At 51.8% G+C, this 27414-nt stretch overlaps 2 protein-coding genes across 5 annotated transcripts in view; one reads left to right on the top strand and one right to left on the bottom strand.

Moving 5' to 3' along the window:
* The window catches only part of CAND2 (cullin associated and neddylation dissociated 2 (putative)), a 31063-nt gene extending 19695 nt beyond the window's left edge, over nt 1–11368 (bottom strand). Inside the window, exons 1-7 of one of the 4 annotated variants that reach the window (XM_046677839.1) lie at nt 10696–10735; nt 10320–10403; nt 7586–7613; nt 5986–6129; nt 3209–3363; nt 2390–2513; nt 135–400 (exon numbers count right to left, since the gene is read on the bottom strand). In XM_046677839.1, coding sequence (XP_046533795.1) covers nt 135–400; nt 2390–2513; nt 3209–3363; nt 5986–6129; nt 7586–7613; nt 10320–10403; nt 10696–10720 — 826 coding nt within the window. In that variant the 5' untranslated portion in view covers nt 10721–10735. Of the gene's footprint in view, nt 1–134; nt 401–2389; nt 2514–3208; nt 3364–5985; nt 6130–7585; nt 7614–10319; nt 10404–10695; nt 10736–11246 lie in introns of those variants that run through there. The other 3 variants (XM_046677856.1, XM_046677847.1, XM_046677863.1) reach the window with 3 other exon arrangements.
* Nucleotides 11350–25709, top strand: LOC124251179 (coatomer subunit gamma-1-like). Its single transcript, XM_046683769.1, has 8 exons — nt 11350–11448; nt 11547–11695; nt 20336–20429; nt 20752–20923; nt 21620–21717; nt 23251–23389; nt 23600–23698; nt 25526–25709. The coding sequence occupies exons 1-8, from the start codon at nt 11350–11352 to the stop codon at nt 25654–25656; spliced, it is 981 nt and encodes a 326-aa protein (XP_046539725.1). The 3' UTR covers nt 25657–25709.
* The last annotated feature ends 1705 nt before the right edge of the window (nt 25710–27414 follow it).

The raw sequence follows: 27414 nt of genomic DNA on the forward strand, positions 1-27414 counted from the left end.
ATCTAGGAAGCCACCCGCCCCTTTCCCCAGAACCTCCCCGCCTCAGCTCCGCCCCCTCGTGAAGGAGGCGGCCCGCCCCAGGCCCCACCCCTCTCCCTGGGCCCCGCCTCCTAGCGAGGGCCCGGCCCCCTTACCGAGGCGGTGGCCCGCCTGGCGGCCGACGCTGCCCAGACACTGGATCAGGGTGCGAATGGCAGCGGGGCTGGCGGGCGCGCGCGGGCCAGGGAGCCGGTCCAGCAGATGGTCGGCGAGCTCGACGAAGAGGTCGGTGCTGCAGGCGGCCGCCAGGTGGCCGAGCGCCCCGACGGCCCGCTTGCGCACGGCCAGGCGCGGACTGCTCAGCTGCGGCAGCAGACAGTGCAGGAGGCTGGCGTGGAAGGCGCCCAGCGGGGCGCCCAGCCTGGGGAGCCGCAGGGGCGTCGGCGGGGGCCCACCCAGCGGGCAGCCTGGGCCAGGCCCCTTCCTGCTCCCCATGTTCTCCTGGCCTCCTCCCGGGAATTAACGAATTACGACAACCCAGTGGCCCTTGGTAAATGGAAAGGTGCCCCGCAACTGTGTGGAGTGATTATTTATTATTATTACGGGAGAGAAAACAGAGAGGGGAGGGGACTTTCTCAAGGCCACTCAGTCAAGAAATGCAAGGCTCGGTCTTGAACCCAGGTGACCAAGCTCCCAGCCTGGGCAGAGGGCTTCACGGTAATGGAGTGTGGGGGGCTCCGGTGGGGCCGTCCCGAACTCCTGGGAGTCTGGGCCTTGCCTCAATGCCCACCCTGCCTCAGTCTATGCCCCTCGCTGAGACCAGAGTGGTCTAAAGTCTACTTCTGACCTGGTCACTCCTCTGCCTAACTCCTTCAATGGCTCTCCAGTGCCCTTGGATAAGCTGAGCTCGGCTCCAGGCAAGAGGCAGCCCCAGAGAACGGTTTCTGCGCAGGAGAACGCAGCCCCTGCTGGCCTCGCAGCTTCTGTCCTCACCTTCAAACCAGGCCTGTGCATTTCTCTCCCATACATGGCCTGAGACCTTTTCTCTCCGCAAGGATACACTGACCTCACCCTCCCATATCTCTTTGCCCTGGGTTTCATTTATTTATTTGTTCACCTGCTATGTGACAGAGCCTGTGCTGGAAGTTCCAGTAAGCAAGACAGACTCTGGTCCTAGGGCCTGACCTCATGGAGTTTTCAGCTGAGCAAGTGCCTCCCAGGCACCTCACTTTCAGCATGCCCCAAATTGAATCCATTGCCTACACACCTGCTCTCCTGGAGGGCTCCTCACCACAGCCAACGGCCTTCAGCCTGTGCCACAAGTCAGTAAAGCCAGACACCTGGGTGTCATCCTTGTCTCTGCCTCTCTCACCTGCTGCGAGCTCTGTGGAGTCCACCTCCTGAATACACCTGAATTCACCTGCCTGCAGAGCTTCCTACCCAGTCTCCCAGGCTGTTCAACCCCCTCCCATCCAGCATGCACACTGCAGACAGAAAGATCAGTCTAAAACACACAAGTACGCTCACGGCGCTCCTCGGCCCCTGCCGAAAACCCCTCCACGGGCTCCTCACACCTGCAGTCTAATCGTTTGTCACCCACCCTCCCTGGCTTCTGCCCAACCCTCAGGCCTTACCTGTCCATACCAGCCGCTCCACATTACACCCAGCCCCACGACTGTCTTGCACAAGCCCCGGGGCCCCGTGTCTTCTGCCTCTGCTCCCTGGGCCGAGGGCAGTCTCCCCCTCTAGTGTCCCCCTTACGCCCGCCCACGCCTGGCCCAGTCCTGCCCATCCCTGAAGGCTCAGCTCCAGCAGGAACCTCTCTGGGAAGGTTCCCGTGCCCCAGGTGGGCCAGGGGCTCCTCCTCTGACCTCCTACAGGCCCTGCTCTTATCCTCGTTGGTGCTCTTACTCCACGCACAGTTTCTGTGTCTATGAGTGCCTCCCTAGGAGTGACCGAGACTGAGCTGACTCCATGTTCCCAGCACTAGGGTAGCCGCTGACATCTTTCTGGCCACAGAGTAGGGGCTCAAGTCTTGGGAGGTTGAATGAATACTAAAAATGTGCAGTGCAATTTAAAACAAAGGCCCAGCTATATTAGCCCAAAAGAAGAAAAAGAAAGAAAGAAGGGGTTGAAGGGGAAGATGAACACATGGGCTTCAGCCACAGAGGGGCCTGAGTTCAAATCCTAGGTTCTGCCATTTACTGACACTGTGACTCTGGGCAGGCCTCAGAGCCCATAAAATTGTGACAAAGGTGCTCTCCTTCACAGGGCTGCCGGGATGGTTAAGGAGCCCCGATCACAGGGCCTGCTGTGCAGGAGGTGCTGGCTCTGTGGATTTGAGGCCCTCCTTATTCCCTTTGCTCCCCCTCCCACCCTGCTCCTCACTGCCCAGGGTGGCCTCCTGCACCTGCTCAGCATGTCAGAGAGGATGTCCAGGGCTTCCAGCTGCACGGCCACGTCCTCCTGCTGGGCAATGGCACTGGTGAGCTGGCCGGTGATCTTCCGGCACACGTTGGTGGCCAGGCCAGAGCCTGCACAGAGCACAAGGTGAGCACTGTGAGTCCCAGGGCTGGCCTCCACCCCTGGTCGGCCTTTACTCTGGTTGTGTTCCTGAGCCCATGTCCCCAGCAATCCTGCTGACCCAGGGAAGCCAGGACTTGCTTGGTCCAAGGTGTGACCCACAGTCTAACCAAACTAAAGGAGACAGCTAGCAGAAGTGAAGAACTGATGGCTGACCAGCTGGCTGGCTCACCCCACACCCAACCCCTTCTGCCTTCTGCCTTCCACTAGGGAAGTGGGAAAAGTTAAGCACTTCCTTTCCTAGACTCCCTTGCTGCTAGGAGTGGCCTGGTGACCCTGTTGTGGCCAGTGAGATATAGGTCAAAGTCTTCTGGGACCTTCTGGGGAAATACATGCTTTTTTATAAAGGGCAAGAGATACAGGCATAGACCTCAACCCTGTCCTGATTAAGCTGCTAAATCGATTGCTGCAAAAATGGAGTGGCTGATCCCTCCAGAATTATGTGAGAACAACTACCCCCAACATCTTCAAGCTGCCATTAGATTGTTACTTGCAGCTAGAAGCATTGAGCTTAAGTAGATCTGAGTCCGAATTCTCTGCCACTTACTAGCTGGTTGATCTTAGGTAAGTCCCTTCACCTACATGAGCCTCAATTTCTTTATTGGTAAACTAGGACAAATAATTACAGTCCCTGGGACCTGGGTACCTGTGGCTGCAGGGGGGAGCTCCGAGAGGACAGTCTTGAGGCCGATGCCTGCGATATCTCGGAGCTGCTCCTTGTCTGAGCGCATGTTGGCACAGAGGGCGTCCACGATGGTCTCCACCTGGTACTCCTTCACTTTGCCCACCAGAGGACCCAGACTGAGCAGGGTGGGAGGGAGAGGGTTGAAAAGCCCCAGGCTCAGCCTGAGTCAGCCTGCTCCTTAGGTCCCCTCATGCCTATGGAGCCACATGTGCTGAGGAAAAGGCCCCAGACCAATATGGAACTCCCTGTTTTGCTAGAAAGGCACCCTCTGGCTATGCCAGCATCATTCCTGGCATCTCCCAAACCTGCATCTCCTCCCAGCTTTTGCATCTCAGTATATGGCCAAACCTCATCCTGTAACCTCAGCTGAAAAATAAGAAATGCCCAAGAGCAGTGGTTCTCAAACAAGCATGTATCAGAAGCCCCTGGAGGACTTGTTAAAACGCCGACTGCTGGGTCCCACTCCAGATTTTCAGATTCAGAAGGTCTAGGGGGGCCCAAGAATTTGCATTTCTAGTAGATGCTGATGCGAGTGGTCCAGGGACCACACTTTGAGAACCTCTGCCTTAGAGCCTTGCCTCTCAAAGTGTGGTCACAGATCAGCATCATCAACATCACCTGGAACTTGTCAGAAATGCGGGATCTCGGGTCCTACCCTAGATCACTGAACCGAAACCTGCATTCAGTGCACTCCCCAGGTAATTCAAACGCACATGAAAGGTTAAAGCTGGCTGCACCAGAGACACTGGTTCTCAGCCTTAAGTGTGCATCGGCATCCGATGAGGCCTTTAAAAAACTGTTACCTGGGTGCCAGCCCCAGAGAGTCTGAATTAATTGGTTTCAGGTGTGGCCTGGACGTTGGGAGGGTTTTTTTTAACCTCCCCAGGTGATTCTAACGTGCAGTCAAGGTTGAGAACCTCTGACCTAAACGAGTCGGTGTGTATTAGACTACCAGATGCCTGGGTGCCATTTTCTCACCTGCCTGCCTCAGCCTCCTCCCTTCATACGGCCCCTCCTGAATCTGAATCCCTGGGTGGGGAATACACAGTTTGAACAAGGGTTCCAGGTGACCACATGCATACCAGTTTGCAAACCGTGGCTCCATCAACTCCTGCAGCTAAGTAATCCTGGGGTCCTTCCATTCGACCTCCAGCAGCACTGGTTCCACTAGGGCTGATACTGCCCCTAGGGGTGTTTTGGAAATTTATGGGGGCCTTTTTCAGTCTTCATTACTATTGAGATGGCACTTCTGGCTTTTACTGAGCAGGGGGTGGCCGAGGAGGGTAGAAAGACCATATTGCAAAACAAACATTGTTCCACGTCCTGCAGGAGTTTCTACCATCCCACGGGGCTACAGGTAAAAAACCTTCTATAAGGATCTGAGTCCAGAACCTAATTTCAGTATTTTTTGCACTATTTTAATATACCCTAAATTTTCCAGGAACGTAATTATCAGGTAAATTGAAGGAAGATTGTACTTTCTGTCCTGGGAAACTTTAGAAGGAGACGGTCAGCATTTTGGAAAATCTCACTAAGAGCAGTGCTGTTCATGGTATCGGGGTGCCCAGTGTGTACGCCTGTCTCCACCTGTGCTGCCGCGGCACAGCAGAGTCCACACTCAGGTGCAGCTCCTCCTGGCGTCGTCATCACTTCTGTCAATGCCCAAGCATTTACATTTGAAACATGCTATTTTACTATAAATGACATTCCTTCTATTTCTCCTTTATGTTACAGTGTAGATTATTATATATACCATTTTGTAATTAATGTGTAGAGGTAGGTTATATTATGTCTGAATTTCATTTCATGATAGGAAAAGGGTATTTCAGACCACATGTTGTAAAAAGGGGGTGCTGGATCTGCCAGTAGGAAACCTGTCTCTACTCCACAGCCAGAGGGGTGCTCCCAGACCACAAACCTGACCACGTTCCTGCACAAAACCCCTTGCTGAGTTCCCTCTGCTCCTGGGATCAAGGTGAAATTCATTAACACAGCCCAGAATGCCTGTGCCTGGCTCAGAGAGTACTGTGGGAGAGGCAGTGCCCCAATTCTCTGTGGACCCTGCCATTCCTCAGCCCCCCTTGCTCCCTCCCCTCCCATACACACGTGCCCTGCACACACCCAGGTCATGCTTTCTCAGCTCCAGAGGTAACTAGCCAAAGGTCTCAGGACCACCACCTCAGGATGCCCATGGCAAAGGCTTTTGGGGAGCCTGGTGTCCCTTCAGCCCTAGCCACTCTAGTGCATGCCACCCTGACCTTCCAGCGGCTGGCACCTGCATCTGCATCTGAAGGCTTTCTCGGGGTGGAGGTGCCAGGGAATGCACAGCCCTCCACCTGACTCCAGGAGCAGCCGTCACCCAAGGACTGACAGAGAGCTGGCGGGGGGGGAACACTCCAAGGGGCAGCCCCTACCCTGCATCCTCGGGGCTCCAGTAGGGTAGGCTCCACTCGCCCACAGTGCTAACTTGCTTGATAACGCATGCTTTCCTGGCTTCTTCCTTCCCTGCCTCACTTCCCTATTCTGAGATCAGTCCCCAAATAAACTTACACTTGAATCCTTGTGTCAGGGTCTGCTTCCTGGGGAAGCCAGACTAAAGCACTGTCCAACTCTATGGGGCCCCAAGAGCTGCTCAGCATTTCTTCTCTCGAGGCTGTACCCCACAGAGGCAAGGATCCCTGCGGTGCTCCCACAGCAGGCAGGCCCCCTCCCCCGCCCCCACCATGGCTGACACTGACCACTTGACCGCTAGGTTCTGCACTTCGCCGTTCTTGTCCTCCAGGAGCCTGAGCAGCATCTTCACCACCTTGCGCTCACTGTCCTCGTCCAGCTGGATGGAGTCCTTCTGCAGCTCCGACATCAGGTCACTGGTGGCCATGAACCTGAGCAGGGAGAGCAGAGGATCGCTGAGCAGCTCCTGGGCCCGGTGATTTGGGCAGCCTCTTGAGTTCCCCCAGAAGCAGACCATCCGGGCTGCAGGCATGGTCAGTGTCACACACATGAGGGAGACCCACGGGTGTGTGATAACCGACTGCCATGTCACGGCGACTAGGAGTGGCACAGCACACTGGCTAAATGCTTAGAGCTCCAGAGTTGGTGCTCCCGCCTCTGCCATCTACACAAATGTGAACTTGGGCAAGTCATTTCACCTCGCTGAGCCTTAGTTTACCTGTCTGAAAAATGGGGACGAGGAGAGCATCTGCCTCATGGGGTTGGATGAAAGATAAAATGAGGCAAGGTATGTGATGTGCTGAGTACATGGTGAGCGCTCGGTGGCACTGCCTCTATTATAATGGCGTATTAATTATTCACATCTCACAGCTGCCAGGACAGGGATGCCTGAAGGTCCGACACGGTGCAACCAAGTCAGTGTCAGCAAGAAGGCTCTTGACTAGACACGTGGAGGGGGGCTGGCCCTGTCCACCCCCTCCTCAGAGAAGCGACTAGGCCCCTGCCCTCAGACCAGCGGCTCTCAAGCTGTAGCCAGCCCCAGAATCACCTGCAGGGCGGGTTAACACAGCTGGGCCCCACCCCCCAATTTCTGAATCACTGGGTCTGGGCTGAGGCCCAAGAATTTGCACTTCTAACAATTCTGGATGATGCTGAGGGGCAGGGACCACGCTCAGAGAACCACCGCCCAGGGCCGTGCTGACGCGCCCTGGGCATATTTTGGCCACTGACATCAACAGCTGACCAGCGTCCAGACAGGGCTCGCTGACCGAGGGGGCATGAGAGCCAAGGGCTACCCACCCACAGGGCATGTGATATTGCAGTGGGAGTCTGAGCTAGAAGGCCACGGAGGGCTGGGGCTGCTGGGCGTGACACAGCACCATTGGGAGAGCAGTGTCTTAAACTGGAGGCCCTCAGCTGTGTCCACCTTGCAAATGTTTTTCAAAAATTTGAATGTCTTATCAACATTTGAAAATTGGGAGTTGACATAAAAGTATTGACATCCATGGGGCCGGACAGGTGATGTGCTGGTGAAGTGTGCATGCTCCACTTCGGCAGCTGGGGGTTCAGGAGTTCGGATCCTGGTGTAGACCTAAAAACTGTCCATCAAGCCATGCTGTGTTGGCATCCCACATACAAAACAGAGGAATACTGGCAACAGATATTAACTCAGGGCCAATCTTCCTCACCAAAAAAAAGAAAGAAAGAAAGAAAGAAAGAAAAGCACTGACATCCAGATTTTTCTGAAAACAGGATATTTGAATACAACTGGGTCTACAGTCCCTGGAGACACTAACTAGCTCGAGTCAAGTCATGGCTGCCCTCTTTAGATGGGACACACATTTTCCAGGTTCCCAGGTTCCCACCAGGCCCACTGCACCCACTTACTGGCTCCTGCAGGCACTTGAGTGGACACCTGAGGAAAAGGAGGACAAAACAGCAAGAAGAGAGGCTGTGGAGTCAGGACCAGAGTGTGGTGGCTCCAGAAAGCCTCCAGTTTTGCAGACCCACCAGGCCACCCACCTCCTCATACCAGCCTTGCTTTCGGGCTTGAGCAAGTCAACAAAGAGCCCTACCCACCAAGCCTCCTGGGGCAAACCTGGTCACAGCGGGGATTCTGGCCTCATCTCCGCAGGCTCAGACCTGCGCTTCATGTCATGGCGCTCCACAGCGCTCTGCTACCAGGAGAGCACCTGTCACAGCATGGCTGTTTATTTTCAAGAGCTGGCATCAGCCTCAAGCTGTTGAGAGGAGGAGGCTGGGCTGCAAGTGAAGAGGGGTGGCAGGGCTGACTGTGCCCGGCTGTAGGCCTGGTCACTGCAGGAGAAGTGGCCAAGGTAAGGTGAAGGAGGACGTCTGGATCTGAGCCAAGCCAAGGCCGGGCTAGGCACATGCACTCCTAAGCCTGCCCAGCTGAGGGGACTTTCTGAGAAGGCAGGCAGGGTCTCTAAGCCCTGTTTCTGCCGCAGTCCACGGGGACCCAGCTCAGCCTGGCAACCCAAGGGATGTGCGTCTTTGCCCAAGATGAGCCTCCCGCCTCCCTCTTTCTTTTCCACCAGTTGAACTCCTATTCATCCATCAAGGGCCCAGCTCAAATGTCCCAGTCTCACGGATGACTTCTCTGACCACCCTGCCCTATCCCAAACCCACACTCCCTAATCACACTTGGTTTCCCCGGACAGGATTCTCTCAGAGCACTCTGCACACCTCCACTGTAGCACTTTTCAAATTGCGCTACAAGCGTTGTGCACCAGTGTGTCTCCCCCATTATATGTGAACTCATGGGGCCCATCAAGTTCAGCTCTGGGACTCAAGCCCTAGCAAAAAACAGGTCTGAAGAGGGCCTGGGAGGTAGGGCAAGGGCAGGAGGGGAAGGAGGGAGAGAGCCAGCCCCTAAAAGGCTCAGAGCCAAACAACTGAGTGGAAACCCAAAATCAGAAACCAACCCTCCTGAAATATGCCTCGGCATTTCAGACACCCCCGAGTTCCCGCAAACACCCAGCTCTCAGAGAAAGCAAGCTGTATTGTGTGTATGCCTGTGGTGGTGGTAGTGGGGGGGTGTACAGGAAAGCGTAGATAAGAGCTTGAGCACCGAAATTTGGCTTTAAGTAAATATACTGGTCTTGCCATTTATCAACTAGGTGACCTTGGGCAACTGACTCCTCTCAGAACCTCAGTTTTTCCAACTATGAAATAGGACATTTTCTTTGCCCCACCTCATAACATCCTCAGGAGGTTTTAACAGGAGAACCAGTTCTTAGCATGAGGCCAGTTGGGGAAACTAGGCTCAGAGAGGTTGCAGGAACTGCCCAAGGTCACACAGCAAGTTGAAAGAAGAATCAGCCTACTGGTCAGGTCTCCTGGCTCCTCAACAAATACTACTGTGTTTTCAAGAAAGGATTTGGGATTCCTGCAAGACTTCCCCCGACTTTATTCGTTTGACTGTTGGAGTCTGAGTGGGAATGGAGCAGCCTCCTACCCACGGAGCGGGGGCCCAGGAACGACAGGGATCAAAGGCTTCCTTCACCCTGCCTGAGACCCCCATGTGCAGTCACTGCCCGCCTCCAGGAGCCAGAGGACAGCGTCTCAGTTTCACTCCAGAGAAACCCTAGAGGCCACTCAGCTGAGACACTCGGCCACATGGGTGCCCGGACAGCTGGTCAGGACCCAGCCCCCGGGTATTCCGACTTTAAAAATAGACGCCATCCTCATATGCTTGGGGAGGTTTTAAGTGTTCTCGGGACCGCTGGCAGAGCAGGCGGAAAGGGCCTCTCAGGCTCCAGCAGGAGGGCAAACTCCCTCTCCTGGAGACTGGACCTGGGGCCCAAGAGACAGCGGTGCAAATCCCCTCAGCCGCTGGGCAGCCATGTGACCTTGGGCACGTCACTTCACCTCGCCCAGCGTCCGGCAAACAGGAAGAACAGTAAGGACCACCCAGGCAGATGGGAGACGGAACGCAATTACACTGGACACGGGCCTGCATGGAGCCTAGGACACACGACACATTCACTGAGTGCCTACTGTGTACCCAGAGCCGGCTCCGGGATGCAGAGCGGACGCGCACAGCGCAGGAGCTCTGGGGATCCCAGGGCAACAGTGATGCAGTAGAAACACGGGGCCAGGGAGATGTTGTGGGAGCCCAGGGCCGGTACCTAACCCTGCCTGGTTGTCAGGAGGCATCTCAGAGAGGTGACAACTGAGTGGGAGCTAGCCAGGTGAAGGGGGATGAAGGGCATGGCAGACTGCTGATGTGCTCGGAATCATAATAGTGTCCATTTATTCAGGGCTTACCTGGTGCCAGCTGCTCAGACCCGTGTATTAACTCATTTCATCCTGACACCAACCCTCTCAGGTGGGTTCTGTTATTATCCCTATCTTACAGAAACGGAAGCTGAGGCTCAGAGGGGTCACACAGCCAGTCAGTGGTCGTGGTCAGGGTCTGAGCCCAGGACTGTGGCTCAAAGGCTCTGCTACAGCTCTGTGAGAAGCTCCTGAGCGGTGCCGAGAAACAGGCTTCAGGAGGAGGCAAGGCTCAGAGCAGGAGAGCAGCGCCTCAGTCTCCCCACCTGTCACGGGGCTGGAACCCAGGCCTCACTGAGATCAGCCTCTGTGTTACACTGACCTGGATTTGGACCCCAAGTCCTCCCCTTTCCAGCTCTGCGACTGCACCCAGGCCCTTCTGGCCTCTGAGCCTCGGTTTCCCCATCTGTGAAACGGGGATAAAGTGACAGTATGCTCAGTAAGTGAGCACAGCCATGCTGGGTTTCTGTGGGCTGCTTTCAGCTCAGAGGGTCCAGAACAGGCTGTGTGACCACGGACCAATCCCTTCCCCTCCCTGGGCCTCAGTTTCCCCCTGAGGATGAGGGGGTTGAACCAGAGGTTTCCTCCATTCTTTTCGGCCCTGTTCCCGGGCGGCTCAGAGATGCTGGGGGAGGGGGAACAAGAGGAAAGGGAGTGGCAGACCAAACCTGGAAGTCCCCACCCCAACCATCACCTACCTGCGCCTGCAGCCCCTTCCTTCATGGGGAGGGGAGGGGAGAGGAGAGGGTGCCCGATCCAGTGCAGGGGGGAGGCCCAGGGCGATTTCGAGAAGAGGGCGGGGCTGAGGGGGCTGAGGGTATCAGAGAAAGTCAGCCCCCGGGTGGTGGTCCCAGAAAGAGGCCGGGTTTCAAGGCTGGGAAGAAGAGGCGGGCTCCGGGACCCCGAGGCCGAGGGCTGCTCGGTGGGGTGCAGGGGGGCCTGGGCGCAGGATGCGGGGAGAGATGAGGGCAGCGCACAGACGGAGAGAGGGGGCAGAAGAAGGGTGCAGAGGGGCGAGCAGGGCTCCGAGGAGGGGCCGAGGCCGGGCCGGATCCGCAGGGCGGGACGGAGCGGGATCGGGGGAGTGGAGAGGGCCGGCCCCCAGCAGGGGAGAGGGGGCCGGAGCCTCCGCGGGGCGGGGGGCGCGGGGCGCGGGGCGGAGCGTGCCGCGGGGACAGGAGGCCGGGGCTGCGCCACCGCGGGGCACGCCCGGCGCCCCGGAGGGAAGGAGCCCGCGGGCCGGGCGCACCTGAAGTCCTTGTCGCTGGACGTCATCTTCTCCAGCAGGCTGGAGATGTGGAAGGCGGCGGTGCTCATGGTGGCTGCGCGCCGGGCCGGCGGCCGGAGGGAATATGGCGGCGCGGGCGCCCCCTCCCCCGCCTCGGCGGGGCTGCGCTCAGCAGACAGAAATAGCAGCCCCCGCCCAGCCCGGCGGCGCCGCCGCGCTCACCGTCGGCCTCGGGCCTCGGGAGGCGGAGAGGGGCCGAGGGGGCCCTGCAGTCTCGGCCCGAGCGCCAGCCCGTGTCCCTTGCCCCCGCCCCATGGACAGCCCAGCACCGGCTTGCACACCCCGAAAGACGGGGAGCTCACCACCTATGACCGGACTACTCCTCCCTATGGCTCCCATGGGTACCACCTCTACCCTCTGGGCCCCTCGGCCTGCCCGCGTGGCAAGGGCATGGTATCCAAGAGTCTCACGTTAGAATCCCAGGTCCACCAGTCCCCGTCGTGTAACCGTGGCCAAGTTACTTTACCTCTCTGAACCTCAGTTTTCTCATCCGTAGCCATTCAAGAAACAGGAGCTGCTATTGTAGGTCAGGCCAACCAAAGCACTCGTCCCCCCGCCCCACTCCCCATGCTGGCCTGCCCCAGACAGAATCTGAAGGGTGTACCCAGTCACACCAGGCCCCTTGCCTGCCATCCCCAACCCTCAGGCTGTCAGAGTCAGTTTCTTCCTTTTATAGCTACGCTGCTGAGGCCCAGAGATGCACAAGGTCACACAGCAAATGAATCTGGGAAGGAATCAGGACTGACCCCAGGCCCCTTAATGCCTTGGGCAACAATCCTCCCACGAAGCTGCCCACAGGTGGGTACAAGTTCAGAGCGAGAGGGTCTGTAGGAGGACAAGGAGAGCCTGTGCATCTCTAAACAGCCAGGAGGCTGCTGGCTTTGGGAAGGAGAGTAGCATATGCTTTGTAGCAAGACAACTCTGGGTTCAAATCCCTGCTGGGCTGCTTCCTGACTGTGAGGCCTTGGGATAATGACACAACCTCTCTGAGCTGTTTTTCTCACCCATAAGATGGGGATAAAGAAATCTTTATAACGCACTTTTCGGGTACCTGTTATTATGGGTACCTGGCTTCTAGAGCAGCGCTGTCCAACAGAACTTTCTGCAGTGTTGGAAGTTTCCTACGTCTATGCTATCCAATATGGTAACCACTAGCCACAGGCAGCTATTGAGCACTTGAAATGTGACTAGTGAGACTGAGGAATTGAATTCTTAATTCTGTTTACTTTTAATTAATTTCAGCTTAAATAGCCACCTGTGGCTAGGGGCTACCACAGTGGACAGTGCAGTTCTGGACAGTAGGGACACAGTGGGGGACTAGACATGCACAGCCCCTGCCCCTTGGGGACCTTACATTGTGGTAGAGGACAGCAGCATTAAGGAAGAAAGAGATTTGATAAGGAAAATAAGAGCTATACAGAAAATAAAAGAGGGCGAGGGGACAGAGAGTGCCTCGGGGGTGGAGGGGCAACTTTAGCCAAGGTGGTCAGGGAGGGCCTTTTTTGAGAAAGAGACACTTGGGCTAACATCTGGACAGATGAAAAGGAAGCAGCTGGGCAAAAATTTGAGTGAAGATCTTCCCAGAGGGGGAACAGCAAGTGCAAAGGTCCTGAGGTGAGAACAAGCCTGATGTATTGAAGAAAAGGCAGTGGCTGGAATGTGGTCAGTCTCCTACGGGAGGAGTTGAGGTCAGAGAGGTGAACAGGGGTCACATCATTCATGGCCTTTCAGACCAAGGTGGGGAGTTGGGATTTTATGTCAAACACTAGGCAGCCACTGGAGGGCATTAAGCAAGGAGGTGACACAATTAATTTAGAAAGATCCCTCTGGCTGCTGAGCAGTCATGCAATCAAGGATGATGGTGGTTTGCATTAAGGGGGTGGTGGTGAAGTGGGGAAGAAATGGACAGATTCGGCTGTATCATAGAAATAGATACAGCAGCTTTGCTAAAGGAGTGGATGTCGAGGTGAGGAAAAGGGAGGAATTACAGGTTTTCAGCTAGAGAAGGTGAGTAGATAGTGGTGCTTTTTATGGGGATGAGGATGTCAGGTGAAGGAACCTTTTGGGAGGAAAGAGAACTGGAGAGCTCTACGTTGACCTGTTATCTTGGAGATACCAACAAGACATCCAAGGAGAGATGTCACATTGAGGAGTGGATGCCCCAGGTGCATCAGGGGAGAATGCTGCATCAGAGAGAGAGGTGAAGGGAAGGTCTCACAGAGATGGTATTTAAAGCGATGGGCATGTACAAGGATGGATGATACTAAGTGTTATCGAGGATGTGGAACAAATGGAACTCTTCTCTGGTGCTGGTGGGAGCTTTAAATGGGTACAACTACGTTGGAAAACGGCTTGGCAATAGTTACAAAAGCTAAGCGTATATCTACCTTGACTTACTCAGATTAGCAATCCTACTCTCGAGCGTGTATCCAAGATACATGAATGCATGTGTATTCAACAAAAGAATGTTCAGAGCAGCTTTGTTCAGAATAGCCCCAAATTAGAAACAACCCAAGCGTTCATCAACAGGTGAGTGGATAGACTACGGTATATTCATAAAATGGAATACTGCACAGCAATGACAACTAGCTCACTACTCCTGCACAAAATAACATAAAGGAATCTCAGAGATTCTATACTGAATTAAAGAAGCCAGACTTAGGAGTGCATACTGTATGGTTCCGTTTGTGTGAAGTTCCAAACCAGGCAAAACTAGTCTAAAGAGGACAGAAGTCAGAATAGTAGTTGCCATTGAGGGATACTGACTGGAAAGAACACAAGGCAGCCTTCTTGGAGTGCTGTAAATATTCTCCGTCTTGATTGGGGTGATGACTATGCATATATAACATATGTAAAACTTTACTGAGCTGTTCTTTACTACATGGAAATGTGTCCGAAGGAAAAGGAGGGATATGAAATAAATATGCAGTTTAACAAGGTTTTTTTTTTCCTGCCTAACAATATTTTTGGAATAATTTTACAAGTGAATATAGTTCTACAAGTCAAAAATAATTAAATAATGATAACTTTGGAAACCAGTTTGGCAGTTTCTTATAAAGTATAGTTACCATATGACCCGGCAATTACACTCACAGATGTTTACCCAAGAAAAATGAAAACGTGTGTTCACACTAATCCTTGCACATGAATGTGGCAGCTTTATTTATGAGCACCAAAAACGGGAAACAAACGTCCATCAGCTCGTGACTGGAGAAGCCCACTGTGGCGCATTCATAGAGTGCAATTTTACTTAGCAAAAGAAAGGAAGAAATGCAATAAAATGGATAAATCTCAAGAACATTATGCTAAGTGAAAGGAGGGAGACATAAAGTCTACAGGTTATTTGATTCCATTTATGTCAGATGTCCAGTGGTCGCCAGGGGCTGGGGGCAGGGCGGCAATGCAGAGTGAGTGCAAAGCGGTCCGAGGGGACTTTTTGGGGAGGAGGAAATGTTTTGTATCTTTATTGTAGTGGCGATTACATCGTATTGTAGTGGTCAAAACTTATCAAGATGTACTCTTAAAAATGGCAGACTTACTATATGTAAATTACTCCTCACTAAAGCTGATTAAAAATCATTAATGAATTAATATATAAAGCCTTGGAAGTGAATGAGATCATTAGAAAGAGTGATGAGAGAGAAGAGAGCCTGGCACTGTGCCCTGAGGGAAGTCCAACCTTCAGAGTTTGGGTAGAGGAGAAGAAGACTCAGAAGGAGTAGAGGTGAGGAAGGGAGGAAGCTTGAAGATCGGGGTGTCCCAGAGGCTGAGGCAAGAGGGACTTAGGAAAAGGTAGGAGTCCATGAGATGGGTTCATACAGGGCTCTGCCTGGCACACGTCACGAAATAACTGTTACACCCATTAGGATGGCTACTATCAATAAAACAGAAAGTAACACATGTTGACGAGGATGTAGAGAAATTGGAACCCTTCATACTGTTGGGGGGAATGTAAAATGGTGCAGCTGCTGTGGAAAAGTTTGGCAGTTCCTCAAATAATTAAAAATAGAATTACCATATGATCCAGCAAGTCTGCTTCTGGGTATAGATCCAAAAGAATTGAAAGCAGGATCTCAAAGAGACATTTTACAACCACGTTCGTAGCAATATTATTCGCGACAGCCAAAAGGTGGAAACAAGTGTCCATCGACTGACGAACGGATATGCAAAATGTGGACTATATATACAATGGAATACTATTCAGCCTTAAAAAGAAAGGAAATTCTGACACATGCTACAACATGGATAAACCTTGAGGACATTATGCCAAGTGAAAGAAGCCAGTCTCAAGAAGATAAATACTGTATGATTCTATTTATATGAGGTACTTAGAATAGTCACAACCATAGCAATAGAAAGTAGAATGGTGGTTGCCTTGGGCAGGGAGGAGGGGGAATGGGGGGTTGTTCAAGGGGTACAGAATCTCTGTTTTACACGATGAACAGTTATGGAGGTGGATGGTGGTGATGGTTGCATAACATTATGAATGGATTTAATGCCACTGAACTGTACACTTAAAAATGGTTAAGATGGTAAATTTTATGTTATGTGTATTAAACCACAGTTTAAAAAAATGAGGGAAAAATAGCTGTTACTATCAGAGGTGGGGGCGGGAGATTCTTATCCAGGGTGAGTCTGATGTATTAGGGTAAAGGTGAAGCTGCTATGACAAACAGCCCCCACCCATCATGTGTTTTCAAGAACCAAGAGCATTTCTCTCTCTCATAAGAGTTCTGAGGCGGGCAGGGCAGCTTTGCTCCCTTTAGGTATTCAGGAACCCAGATGGCTCCCTCCATCTTAGCGTTCTGCCATCGCCTAGAAGACTGTCCTCAACTGCTTGAAGTTGGATCAATGGCATACCTGGGTTCCAGCCGGCAGAAGGGGAAAGAGTGTGGAGGAGCCCATATCCAGTGTCATAAGTCCCGGACGTTGCTTCCAATCCTATGCCATGGGCCAGTCTTAGGCACATGGCCATGCCTAACCGCAAAAGAGTCTCGGAAATTAGGTGTAGCTGAGCGCCATGTTCCAGAGGCGTCCACAGCAAACACTTAGTGTAGAGCCTAGAACCTTGGAACAGCTACTCAATAAATGACCCTGGAATCAAAATTGGATTGTTTTTGCAACACCAGGCTAATGGAGGCAGAGATACTCAACTCTGTGTGGCAAAACCCCAGGCAGCTGCTGATCAGATCTGTAGAACAGCAGTTCAGGATTTGCTGAGACTTGCCTTATGAGCTGTTAGATTGTAAATTTTTATACGTGTTGAAAAGAACATGCATTTTCTAAGTGTTGGGTGCAGGGTTTTATGTATGTCTATTATATCAAGCTTCTTAATTGATATCCTAATTGATATTCCTAAGTTTTGTCTGTTTAATCTATCCTTTACTGAGAATGCTGTGTTAAAAATTCCCACTTTGATAGTTGACTTGTCAATTTCTTCTAGTAAATCTGTTCTCTTTTACTTAATGTATTTTCATAGTATTACTAGGTGTGTACACATTTAGAATTATTATATGTCCTGGTGAAGTGTTCCCTTTATCATTACGTAGTGATCTTTTTACAAAATAATGCTTTTTGCTTTAAAGCCTATTTTGTCTGTTATAAATATGGTGATGCCTGTTTTCTCTTGGTTAGAATTACCTGAACTTTTATTTTTATTTATTTTTTGCGCACTTTCAGTTTAAGTCTTTCTGGCTGCTAATGTTTTTGGTGTATCCCCTGTAAACTGAAATAATTTTAGACTTACCAAAAAGTAGCAAAATAGTACAGAGAGTTTTTATATAACTTTCACCCAATTTCTTCCTCTAATATTAGCATCTTGCATTGCTGTGCTACAATGATCAAAACCAGGAAATTAGTATTGATACACTATAAACCAAACTGTAGACCTTTGAATTTTATCGATTTTTCCAGTAATGTCTGTTTTCTATTCCAGCATCCAGTTCAGGGCCCCGCACTACATTTGGTTGTCATCTCTCTTTAGCCTCCTCCAATCTGTGGCTGTTCTGCCTTCCTCCCTTGTTTTTCATGACCTTGACACTTTTGGAGAGAACTGCTCAATAATTTTACAGAATGTCCCTTAATCTGGGTTTGTCTAAGGTTTTCTCGTGATCAGGTTCACGTTATGCATTTTGGGCAAAAATATGACACAAGTAGTTTTATGCTCTTTTCTGTGCATCATGGCGAAGGCTTCATGATGTTGATAAGTCTTACGAGTGGTGATGGTAACCTGGATCACTTGGCTAGCCTGTGTCTTGGTTAAGCCGAGTTTTTCCACGAAGTTACTATGTTTCTCTTTGTAATTGATACATTTATAATTTTATAAATTTGCACCTAAAATTTTTTAAATTTTTATAATTTATAAAATTTTAGACATAGTACTTAATAAATATCTTGGGGGAGATCCTCCAAGACTATGCAAACATCCTGTTTCTCCTCAAACTTACACCCACCAGTTTTAGCATCCATTGGAGGACCTTTCTGTTATGGTCTTGCTGCCAAATGGTGATTTTCCTTCTTTTTTTTTTTTTTTTTGAGAAGATTAGCCCTGAGCTAACTGCCACCAATCCTCCTCTTTTTGTGGAAGAAGACTGGCCCTGAGCTAACATCCGTGCCCATCTTCCTCTACTTTATATGTGGGACGCCTACCACAGCATGGCTTGCCAAGCAGTGCCATGTCCGCACCTGGGATCCGAACCAGCAAACCCCAGGCCGCCAAAGTGGAACGTGCGCACTTAACCACTGAGCCACTGGGCTTACCTCCCAAATGGTGATTTTCTATTTCTCTCTTTCCTTCCACATTTATTAATTGAAATTCTTCTAAAAGGAAGACGTGTCTCTTCCTCATATACTTTTTCTCCCAATTATTTATTTATATCCATGGTCTCATGTATATTCATTTTATACTTTCAGTTATAATCCAATACTATTACTACATATTTTGTTGCTCAAAGTGTCCCAGGTTTGGCCATCGGGAGACCCTTAAGTCTGGCTCCTGTGTTCTTTTGACAAGCCCTCATCCTTTTCTGAGTACTTTGTTTTCTTTCTGGCACCAACAGATGTTCAAGGCTCATCTTGTATCTTCCCTGTTCCAACCCTACAACCATCTACTTTTTCAAGGAGCAGTGGTTCCTTTTACTGGAGAATGATGCTTAGAAACCAATATCTGGCTGCTGGGTGTGCTCATTGCTACTGGGATGTCAGTTCTTCTAGGGTCCCTCAGCAGACAGAGCTATTAAATAAAGTCCCTTATGAAACAAATCTATAACAAGTCTGATACATAATAAGTGCTGATTTCTCCTAAAAAAATGGATGAGAAACATCTCTATAAGCTGATATGGAGTGATTTCCATATATACAGTTAAGGGGAAAAAAGTAAAGTGCAAAAAAGTATCTACGGTATGCTATGTGTCATGTAAGAAAGAAGATATAGGAAAATACATGTGTCTACTCATGTGTGCAAAAGAAGTCCAGGAAGGATAAAGCAGAAATCAAAATGATTGGTTACCCACAGGTAGGAAAGGGCTGAAAAGAAGGGAGGAATGGGAATAGGGAAGAGGGATGAGAAGGAAGCAACACTTCTCTGAATGTACCTTTTTGACTCGTAGATAATAAGAAACCCTGGTTCCTTTTATTGGAGAACGGCATTAGAAACCAAGATGTGGGTGCTAGATACGCTTGTTGCTACTGGGGTGTCATTGCATGTAGGCTCTCTCAGCTGACAGAACAAGGAGATATTTGTGTGTATACTAACCTACTCATATCCAAATACCTATAAAAATTTCTATACGTACCCATTTCTATCTCTATTAAGCTAACCGTGAGTTCACACTGCCATCTCCAACTCTAATCCGTTACCCCATGCATCATTCCAGCCTCCTCCCCTTGCTGAACCATAACCTCCTATTCCAACAGTGAGAAACCTGGCTCCCACCATCAGCCACCCATTAACCTAATTGTTTGATTCCAGCATATATGTATAGTGATATCAGAATTGTTAACCTGTACCCCCATTGGAAAGAATTTGATCAACTAGAGTATAGTGCTATGTATATCTTCTTTTGCCTTCAGTTTTGCAGATTCCGTGAATTTCCAAAGTTATTTAGGTCAGCAGCAGCTGTAGTCGTCACAGGGAGACGCCATGTGCAGGCAGCTGCCAGATGCCTCATTCACCCGGATGGCCCAGGAGACCCAGCCCAGTGCTGGAACCTGGCTATGGGGTGTAGGGATAGGCTTTGCCACATGCCCACAGACCACTCTGAGCTGGGTTTTCTGCCACATGCTGAATCTGGAACATCTCCTTATTGGCCATTTGTCTTAACTGACAAATGTATAGTACCAGTTTGTTCTTTTGCCTGATTCTGTGGCTATAACAGCATTCATCTCATCCTCTTAGTCTTTTCCTAATTTCCACCTTCTTTTAAGAATCCTGAGGCCGGCCTCGTGGCACAGTGGTTAAGTGTGCACATTCTGCTTCGGTGGCCTGGGGTTCGCCAGTTCAGATCCCGGGTACGGACATGGCACCGCTTGGCAAGCCATGCTGTGGCAGGTGTCCCACATATAAAGTAGAGGAAGATGGGCACGGATGTTCACTCAGGGCCAGTCTTCCTCAGCAAAAAGAGGAGGATTGGCAGCAGATGTTAGCTCAGGGCTAATCTTCCTCAAAAAAAAAAAAAAGAATTCTTGCTGAGCTAAAGTTGAGGGAGTCTCCAAATGGATTATGTGTAGGACAGTGGGGTCTCCCAGTCAGTTTATTGCTTCTAAGGTCTTTCGTGGGACAGAGGGGAGGAGAGTAGTTGTTGCGGGTGGTACAATTTAAAGTTAGGGAGACGAGAAAATGCATTGGTATCTTTAGGAAATAGCAAATAACCAGTTGTATAGACATCCATCCATCTCAGTAGAGTGAAAGACCTTGAGAATTGGGCATGACATTTATTAGAAACCATCACAAGTTGGTCGGGGAATTGAAAAGCTGAGTGGACGTGTGGCCTGTGGGTTTCAGAGCAGTTGGCGGCAGTGCCAGAGTTCCATGGGCTGGGGCCTCTCTTCAGGTCCTCGCCTGAGCCTGTGGCCCTCACTGAATCAGAGACAGAGTACGTTGTCTGCTGCACCAAACACACCTTCACTGACCACATGGTGTTCCAGGTGAGCAGGGAGGGCTGAGGCCCTGCTGGGGCTTGGGCCCAGGGAGTGGTCCCAGGGTGATGGGTCCTGTAGGGTCATGGCCCCCCGCATTGAGTTGGTTGGGAGCCCAACTTGATGACAAGATCTGTCACCAGCTGGTATGTCTCTTTCGCCCTTGACCTAGGACCTCTCTGGCTCCTGAGTGTCAGCATGGAGACAGGGAGCCTGGGCAGGGGGACTGGGATGGGGTCATTTTGGCCCACAGGGTGAGAGGTAGGACCTCCTGGCAGCAGGGCTTGGACCTAGAGTGGTGTCTAAGCAACTCCTCTCCGCTGTGGTCCAGTTTGACTGCACGAACACACTCAACGACCAGACCTTGGAGAATGTCACGGTGCAGATGGAGCCCACTGAGGCCTACGAGGTGCTCTGTTACGTGCCTGCCCGGAACCTTCCCTACAACCAGCCTGGGACCTGCTACACACTGGTGGCACTGCCCAAGGAAGACGCCACAGCTGGTGAGCCCTTCTCCAGACACTGCCCTGGCCTTGTGGGCGCCCTTGGGATCAGGATGAGGTGGGCAGCTTGTGCACTAGCCGTTGGTCTCCTATGAGAGCTTCAACTCTTATTTCAGTCCTGAGAAGCAGCATGATGGCTAAGTCCTGGGTACTTCTCATACATTATCTGATTTCATCCTCATTGAAGACCTGTGGGGCTAAGTACTGCTGTCCCTGTTCCCAGATGAGGAAATAGACTCAGGTGGAATGACTTGTCTAAGTTCACACGGCTGGTAGGAGGCAGAACCCAGGTCTCTCTGGGCCTCAGACCAGTGCTCATTGTACCATGAAAGCACAAAGACAGGCACGATACTGAACCATCCCAAATCCACTCCTCCCAAGGAAACCACCAGCTGCTTTTTCCAGACCTTGGACAGTGGGCCTGTGACTATATACATGGACATAGCCATCCCGCAGCATCTCTGCTTCCCTCTTTCTTCCTTCCCCAAGAGGAGACTCCTTGTACCCGTGGTTTCACTCTCCTGCCTTCCATGCAGTGGCATCCCTGTCTAGATTTGTGGGGTTGGATGGCATGTTGCTACTACTGATAGCATAGCAGAGACCCAGAGAGCAGGCTATGGCCACCTGCCCTATGGAGGAGCTCATCCCCCACCATGGCTGCAGACATCCTGACCACCCAGCCTGTCTTCCCTGCAGTGGCCTGCACGTTCAGCTGCATGATGAAGTTCACTGTCAAGGACCGCGACCCCACCACTGGGGAGACCGCTGACGATGGCTATGAGGATGAATATGTGGGAAGAAGCTAGTGTCAGGAGGCTCAGTTCTGTGCCTGAGGCTGCAGAGCAACTCCCTCCAGGAGCTGACAACGAGATGTGAAGCGCTTTCTTGCTGTTTTGGGCTTTACAGCTCTCCTTGGAAGAAACTTTTTTTTAACTCAAAAAGTACATGCTCATGTACAGAAAGAAAACTTGGGAAATACAAAAACAAAGTGTAAACAAATAGGAAAACATTACCCGTGGTCCTTGGGAGTTATTTGGGGGAGAGTTGCATAATTGAGATCATTCTATACGTTATACATCTTGCTGTTTTCACTTAAAACCATAGTGTAAGCATTTTCCTCTTTCATTACGAATACTTTATAAACACAATTTTTAATGACTTTGAAATACTCTGTTATGTAGATATATCATAATTCAAACATGTATTTCAAATTTTCACTATAAATGCTACATTAAACATCCTTTGGATGCAAATTTTTATCTGCATTTCAGATTATCTCCTTAGGATAGATTCCTGGAAGTGGAATAATTGGGTCAAAGGATAAGCATGATTTTAAGACTCTGATTCATTTTGTCAGCTTGCTTTCTAGAGTAGCTGGATCAGTTTGTGTCTGCTGGGTGGTCCTTTGATGCACTGAAATAGCCCTTCAAATTCCACCTCTCTGAGCTTGGATGGAACCGAGCGCAGGATCGTTCTGGGGTTTGACGATAGGGCAGTGGCTCAGTGCCACCTGAGTGCAGACTGTTATGCTCGGCCTGGGGATGGACATTGCTAGAACTCCTCATGACAAGAGGGACAGTCACTGTGGAATATAACTGACATGCACGGTTGTGTCATCCTAGCACCACTGTCGAGGAGGGGCCTCCCTGAGTCAGCAATGACCCTAAGGGCAGGAACTGCCCCAGGACCAGGTGAGCTCCTTGGGAGAGGCGGGTCTGAGGCAGTGCTGCTGTGTAGGAGCCTCGTCCTGCTTATGTGCACCTGGCACATCCACAAGAGCAGGGGCTCAGGGAAGATGTGTTGGGGAAATGGATGGGGAAGCTTTGGGTACACTCAGTCCGAAGTAGGGGGAAGAATTATGTGTCAAGTTCAGGGACGACACAGCTAGGATGGAGGTGGGCGTCCAGGACAGGTAGGCCCAGAGGACACAGCTGAGGTAGGGGGAGGACCTGCTGAGTCATAGGAGTGACCGAGCCACAGGAAGCAGACCTCTGTGAGTGCTCCCTACAGGCCCTGGATCCTTGAGGCGCTGACTCTAGGGGGCTCCTGAGGGGATGCATCTTGCAGCTGACACCCTAGGTGGCTACTGGGTCAGGGTATTTTCTGTTAAAGGGACGCTACTTGGCTGTGACCACCTTGAGGACAGGGACCCAGTCAAGTTGCTGTGTGTCCCCAGAGCCTAGCACAGTGCTCAGCATCGAGCAAGCAGCTGCTGTATGTGTTGGAGGAAAGGATGAGCAGCGAGTACAGCGCAGAAGCGCAGAGGTGCACAGCAGGGAGTTTCTCCTGCGGAAGTGCGTGCCTAACGGCCCCGTCCCTCTCCCCAGCTGGAAGACCTGGAAGTCGCTGTAGCTGACCACATCCAGAAGGTCATGAAGCTGAACTTCGAAGCAGCCTGGGATGAGGTAGGAGATGAGTTCGAGAAGGAGGAAACATTCACCTTGTCGACCATCAAGACACTTGAAGGTAAAATCCTTGGCTACTGTTGGCGTGCCTCTCCCCTTGCTCTCCTCCCCGCCCCCTGCCCCCAAGGATCCAGGGCCAATGTCTAGAGTGCATACTTCAGACGCCACTTCATTAAAAGCCCCTTAGAGCAGGGTTAGGGGATGGGGAGTGGTGGTGGCACAAAGGGAGACAAGATCTGTGGGTTAATGATACTGGGATTTCTCCGTGCAGAGGCTGTGGGCAATATTGTGAAATTCCTGGGAATGCACCCTTGTGAGAGGTCGGACAAAGTGCCGGATAACAAGAACACCCACACGCTGCTCCTGGCTGGTAAGCGGCATTTCTGAGTGGGAGGGGCCTGGGCAGCTCGCAGTGCAGACGCCACTGCATCCTGGGAACGCACGCCCACTGGGAACACAGGGATCCCAACTCACAGTGCCGATGGCTCACCAGGGGCGAAAAGACCCGCAGTGAAATGTCCCCCTCCCAACCCTTGCTGCCAGTCATCCGTTCCCTTCCACAGGCGGCCAGTGTCACTATTACAGGCAATGCCGCTCTGTCCTCCAGGGATTTTGTGGCTAGAAAAGTGAATACAGACACATTTCCCTTTTTTAACTCAAATGTTTATGTACAAATGGTATGTACATTGCTCTGGACCTGACTTTTCACTTGACAGTGCATCTTGGAGATCTGCCCTCTCAGTACATAGACTGTCCTCATTCTTTCTTTTTTTGGATTGTGATAAAATATACACAACATAAAATTTACCATTTTAACCATTTAACCATTTGTACAGTTCAGTGGCATTAAGTACATTCACGCTGTTGTGCAATTGTCACCACCATCCTCTCCAGAACTTCTTCCTCATCCCAAACTGAATCCTCGTTGCTGTGTGCAGCTGCCTCATATCCCGCTGTATGGATGTTCCATAGGTTACAGAACCAGCCGTATCAATGAACACTTAGACTGTTCCAGTCTTTTGCTATTACAGACAGGGCTATAGCGAATAACCCAAGAATACACATATACATGTATACACACATACTTTATTTTGCACGTGTGCACTGAGGATATCTATAGGATAAGTTTCCAAAGGCATTACCAGGTCAAAGTGCATTTCTCATTGTGATAAATATTTCTAGTGCCTTCCATAGGAATTGTATGCCTCTGCTCCCACACTCTGGACAACACAGTATATTATCAGATGTTATGATCTTTGCCAGTCTGGGTGAAAAATGGTGTCTTAGTGTAGTTTTATTTTACATTTCTTGTATATTGAATGAAGTCAAGCATCTTCTCAAATGTGAAGTGCCATCGTATTTCCCTTTCTGCGAATTGTTTTCATATTCTTTGTCTAATTTTCTACTGGGTTGTTGATCTTTTCTAATAGGAATGGGATTTTAAGCATTCATCATGGAAATTTTCAAACATACACAAACATTGAATAGTACTATGAACCCCCATGTACCCATCTTCCAGCTTCAATAACTAACAGCATCTATACCCCTACTCATTCTCACCCCCAGATTATTTGAAAGCAAATTCTAGATAAAGCATTTTATATATAAATGTTTGTGTATCTGGGTGTGTCTCTAAGAGATAATGACTCTTTATTTAAGGGGAGGGGCAATACAGTTATCACACGTAAAACAGTGAACAGAAGGAAATGGGAGATGCTTTTTGCTGAGAGTTTATAAACAGGGTTGGGAAGGGAGCTCTGCTTCAGTGCCCTGCTCACAGCTGACAGCCCCCAAGCCCACTGAAGCCCCTCAGTCCTTGGGTCTTGCAGACACCTGCTCTGCAGTTTTGTCATGGCGGGGGCTGTCCCTTCATCGTGCTCTTAGATCCAGCCAACGTGTGAGAGCCTCTGACATCAAGGACAAGGCTTCCATGTCCGTTAATGTATTTGAGCTTGGCAGAAGCTTGAAATACGGTTAGTATTATCTCCTCCACTTTGTAGATGAGGATACTGCAGCTGAGAGAAGCGGAGTAAGGCACGTGAGCCTCAGGGATTTCAGCCCAGCTCTCCTGGTTCCAGGCCACTCCCATTTCACTGCACCAGAGCTGCCCGGATCAGTGGCTGCAAACGCCACCCTCAGCCTAGCCTCTGCAGCCCCTTCTGCCTTACACTCCTGTATTTATTCTCTTCCCTTCTAGGTGTGTTCCGGGGTGGTCATGACATCCTGGTGCGCTCCGGGCCGCTGCTTTTGGATACAGTAACAATGCAGGTGACAGCCAGATGTTCGGAGGAGCTGCCAGTAGACATCATCTTGGCGTCTGTTGGCTGAGGCCAGCCTGCATAGGCCCTGCTCCTACCCTTTTCCCCCCAGCACTACGCAGAAGTCACAGCGTCCTCCTGAACCCAGTAGAAACTCCTCAAGCCTGTGTATTCAGAAACAATTAGGAATCATTGAGGATTTTTTTTTTTTTTTTTGGTTTAACCCCAGCCCCAGGACTGCTAGGTGGTAACTTCTTTTTTTTTTTTTTTTAATAGGGGATGGTTTTAGCTTGTCCTAGAACTGGCTGCCCTGGCTGCCAGGGAAGAGACATTGCAGATGAATAAAATGCTTGCATCTCCTCTCGAATTTATCCCCCCTAAAACCATCTTGTCCCTATAAATAAATCAGCACGTATTTACTGAACGACTGCTACTTCTGCAGGCTCATGCTTCAGGGCTCCACCTTCCCCTTCGAGGCCGCCCCACCGAGAACACCTGCTCTGTCCCCTTTGCACCCACAGCCCTTTGGCTGCTGTACTTTGCAGGAGGCAGGAGCCGGTCCCACTCAGGGCGTGGGAGCCCCAGGCCCGGGAACAGGAGCAGCGCAGGTCTGCGGAGGCAATGACGGCCGCGTGGAGTTCACGCGCTGGGTCTCGCCCTCTCACACCAGCCTCCTCCTCCAGGGGATGCTGCGGGCCCGGGGGGTGGGGTCGCTCCCTGGGTGTCCCCAGCGTCAGGTCGGAGCTGGCGCTTGCCCTGGGGTTCGCCCGCTCCCGGTTCAGTGCAGTTCGGCGACCGCACGGAGGGGCAGAACAGCCCTTCGAGAGCACTCCGTTGGCTGCAGATGCAGAAGGGAAGCGGCCTCGGGCCACGCGGCTGCTCTTTTAAACTCGAGCCGACTTTGTGGCTGAAATACACCTGTAAAGCCGTTTAAAAAACCAGGCCTCCCCTCAGAGGTTCAGGCTTGGGGGCGGGGGGAAGGTGAGGCCCCGAACGCCTCGTTCTGGAGCCCACAGAAGTCTGAGAGTGACTGTGGCTCACGGAGGTTTTCCTCATGGGTGCTCAGCTTTGCCCCGAACGCTGAGGCAGGCGGCAACACGGGGAAGGTCCCCCGACAACGCCCTGGGGCCCTGGTTACGGCTCCCGCTGCACAGAGCAGGGCCCAGGCTCCCCGGCGCATCGGCCCGGCTGGCCACGGAGACGACGCTGCTCCCGCCAGACCCGTCCTCCGCCCCGCTCCGCGGGTGGTCCTGGGAGGGGACCCGGGGGGACAAGGAGGCAGGTGGCGCTCTGAGAACCTCGGGATGGAGGAGTCTCCAAAGGCAGGCACAGCCGCCTCCTGCGGCTCTTCCGGAGGAGTGCAGGCTCCTGTGTCCTCCTGGGCGCGGGGAAGAAGCACCTGCCAGAGCCGGAGGGACGTCGCGGGGACCACCCGCCGCCTGGGGGTGGGGCTGACGCCGCAGTGCGGGCTGCGCAGTCTGAGGGCGTCCGGGAGAGGAGAGCTGCGTGCGCCGCCGGCCGAGCCGGAGGTGAGGCGACTCGAGGGGCGGCTGGGGCTGGGTGGGGGTGCGGCGACGCGGGGCGGGCGGGCGGCGGAGGTGAGGCGACTCGAGCCGGCGGCTGGGGCCAGGTAGGGGGGCGGGCGGCGCTGGGCGGGCAGCGGAGGCGAGGAGACGCCAGCCTGCGCGGGTGGCGGAGGCGAGGGTGGAGCGCGGGTGAGGCGGCGGGGGGCGGGCGGAGGCGAGGAGACGCGGGCCTGCGCTGGGGGCCGGGGGAAGCGAGGGTGCGGCGGGCGGGCGGCGGAGGCGAGGAGACGCGGGCCTGCGCT

Source organism: Equus quagga, chromosome 1 (genome assembly GCF_021613505.1).
Source record: "Equus quagga isolate Etosha38 chromosome 1, UCLA_HA_Equagga_1.0, whole genome shotgun sequence".
Taxonomy (NCBI): Eukaryota; Metazoa; Chordata; class Mammalia; order Perissodactyla; family Equidae; genus Equus; species Equus quagga.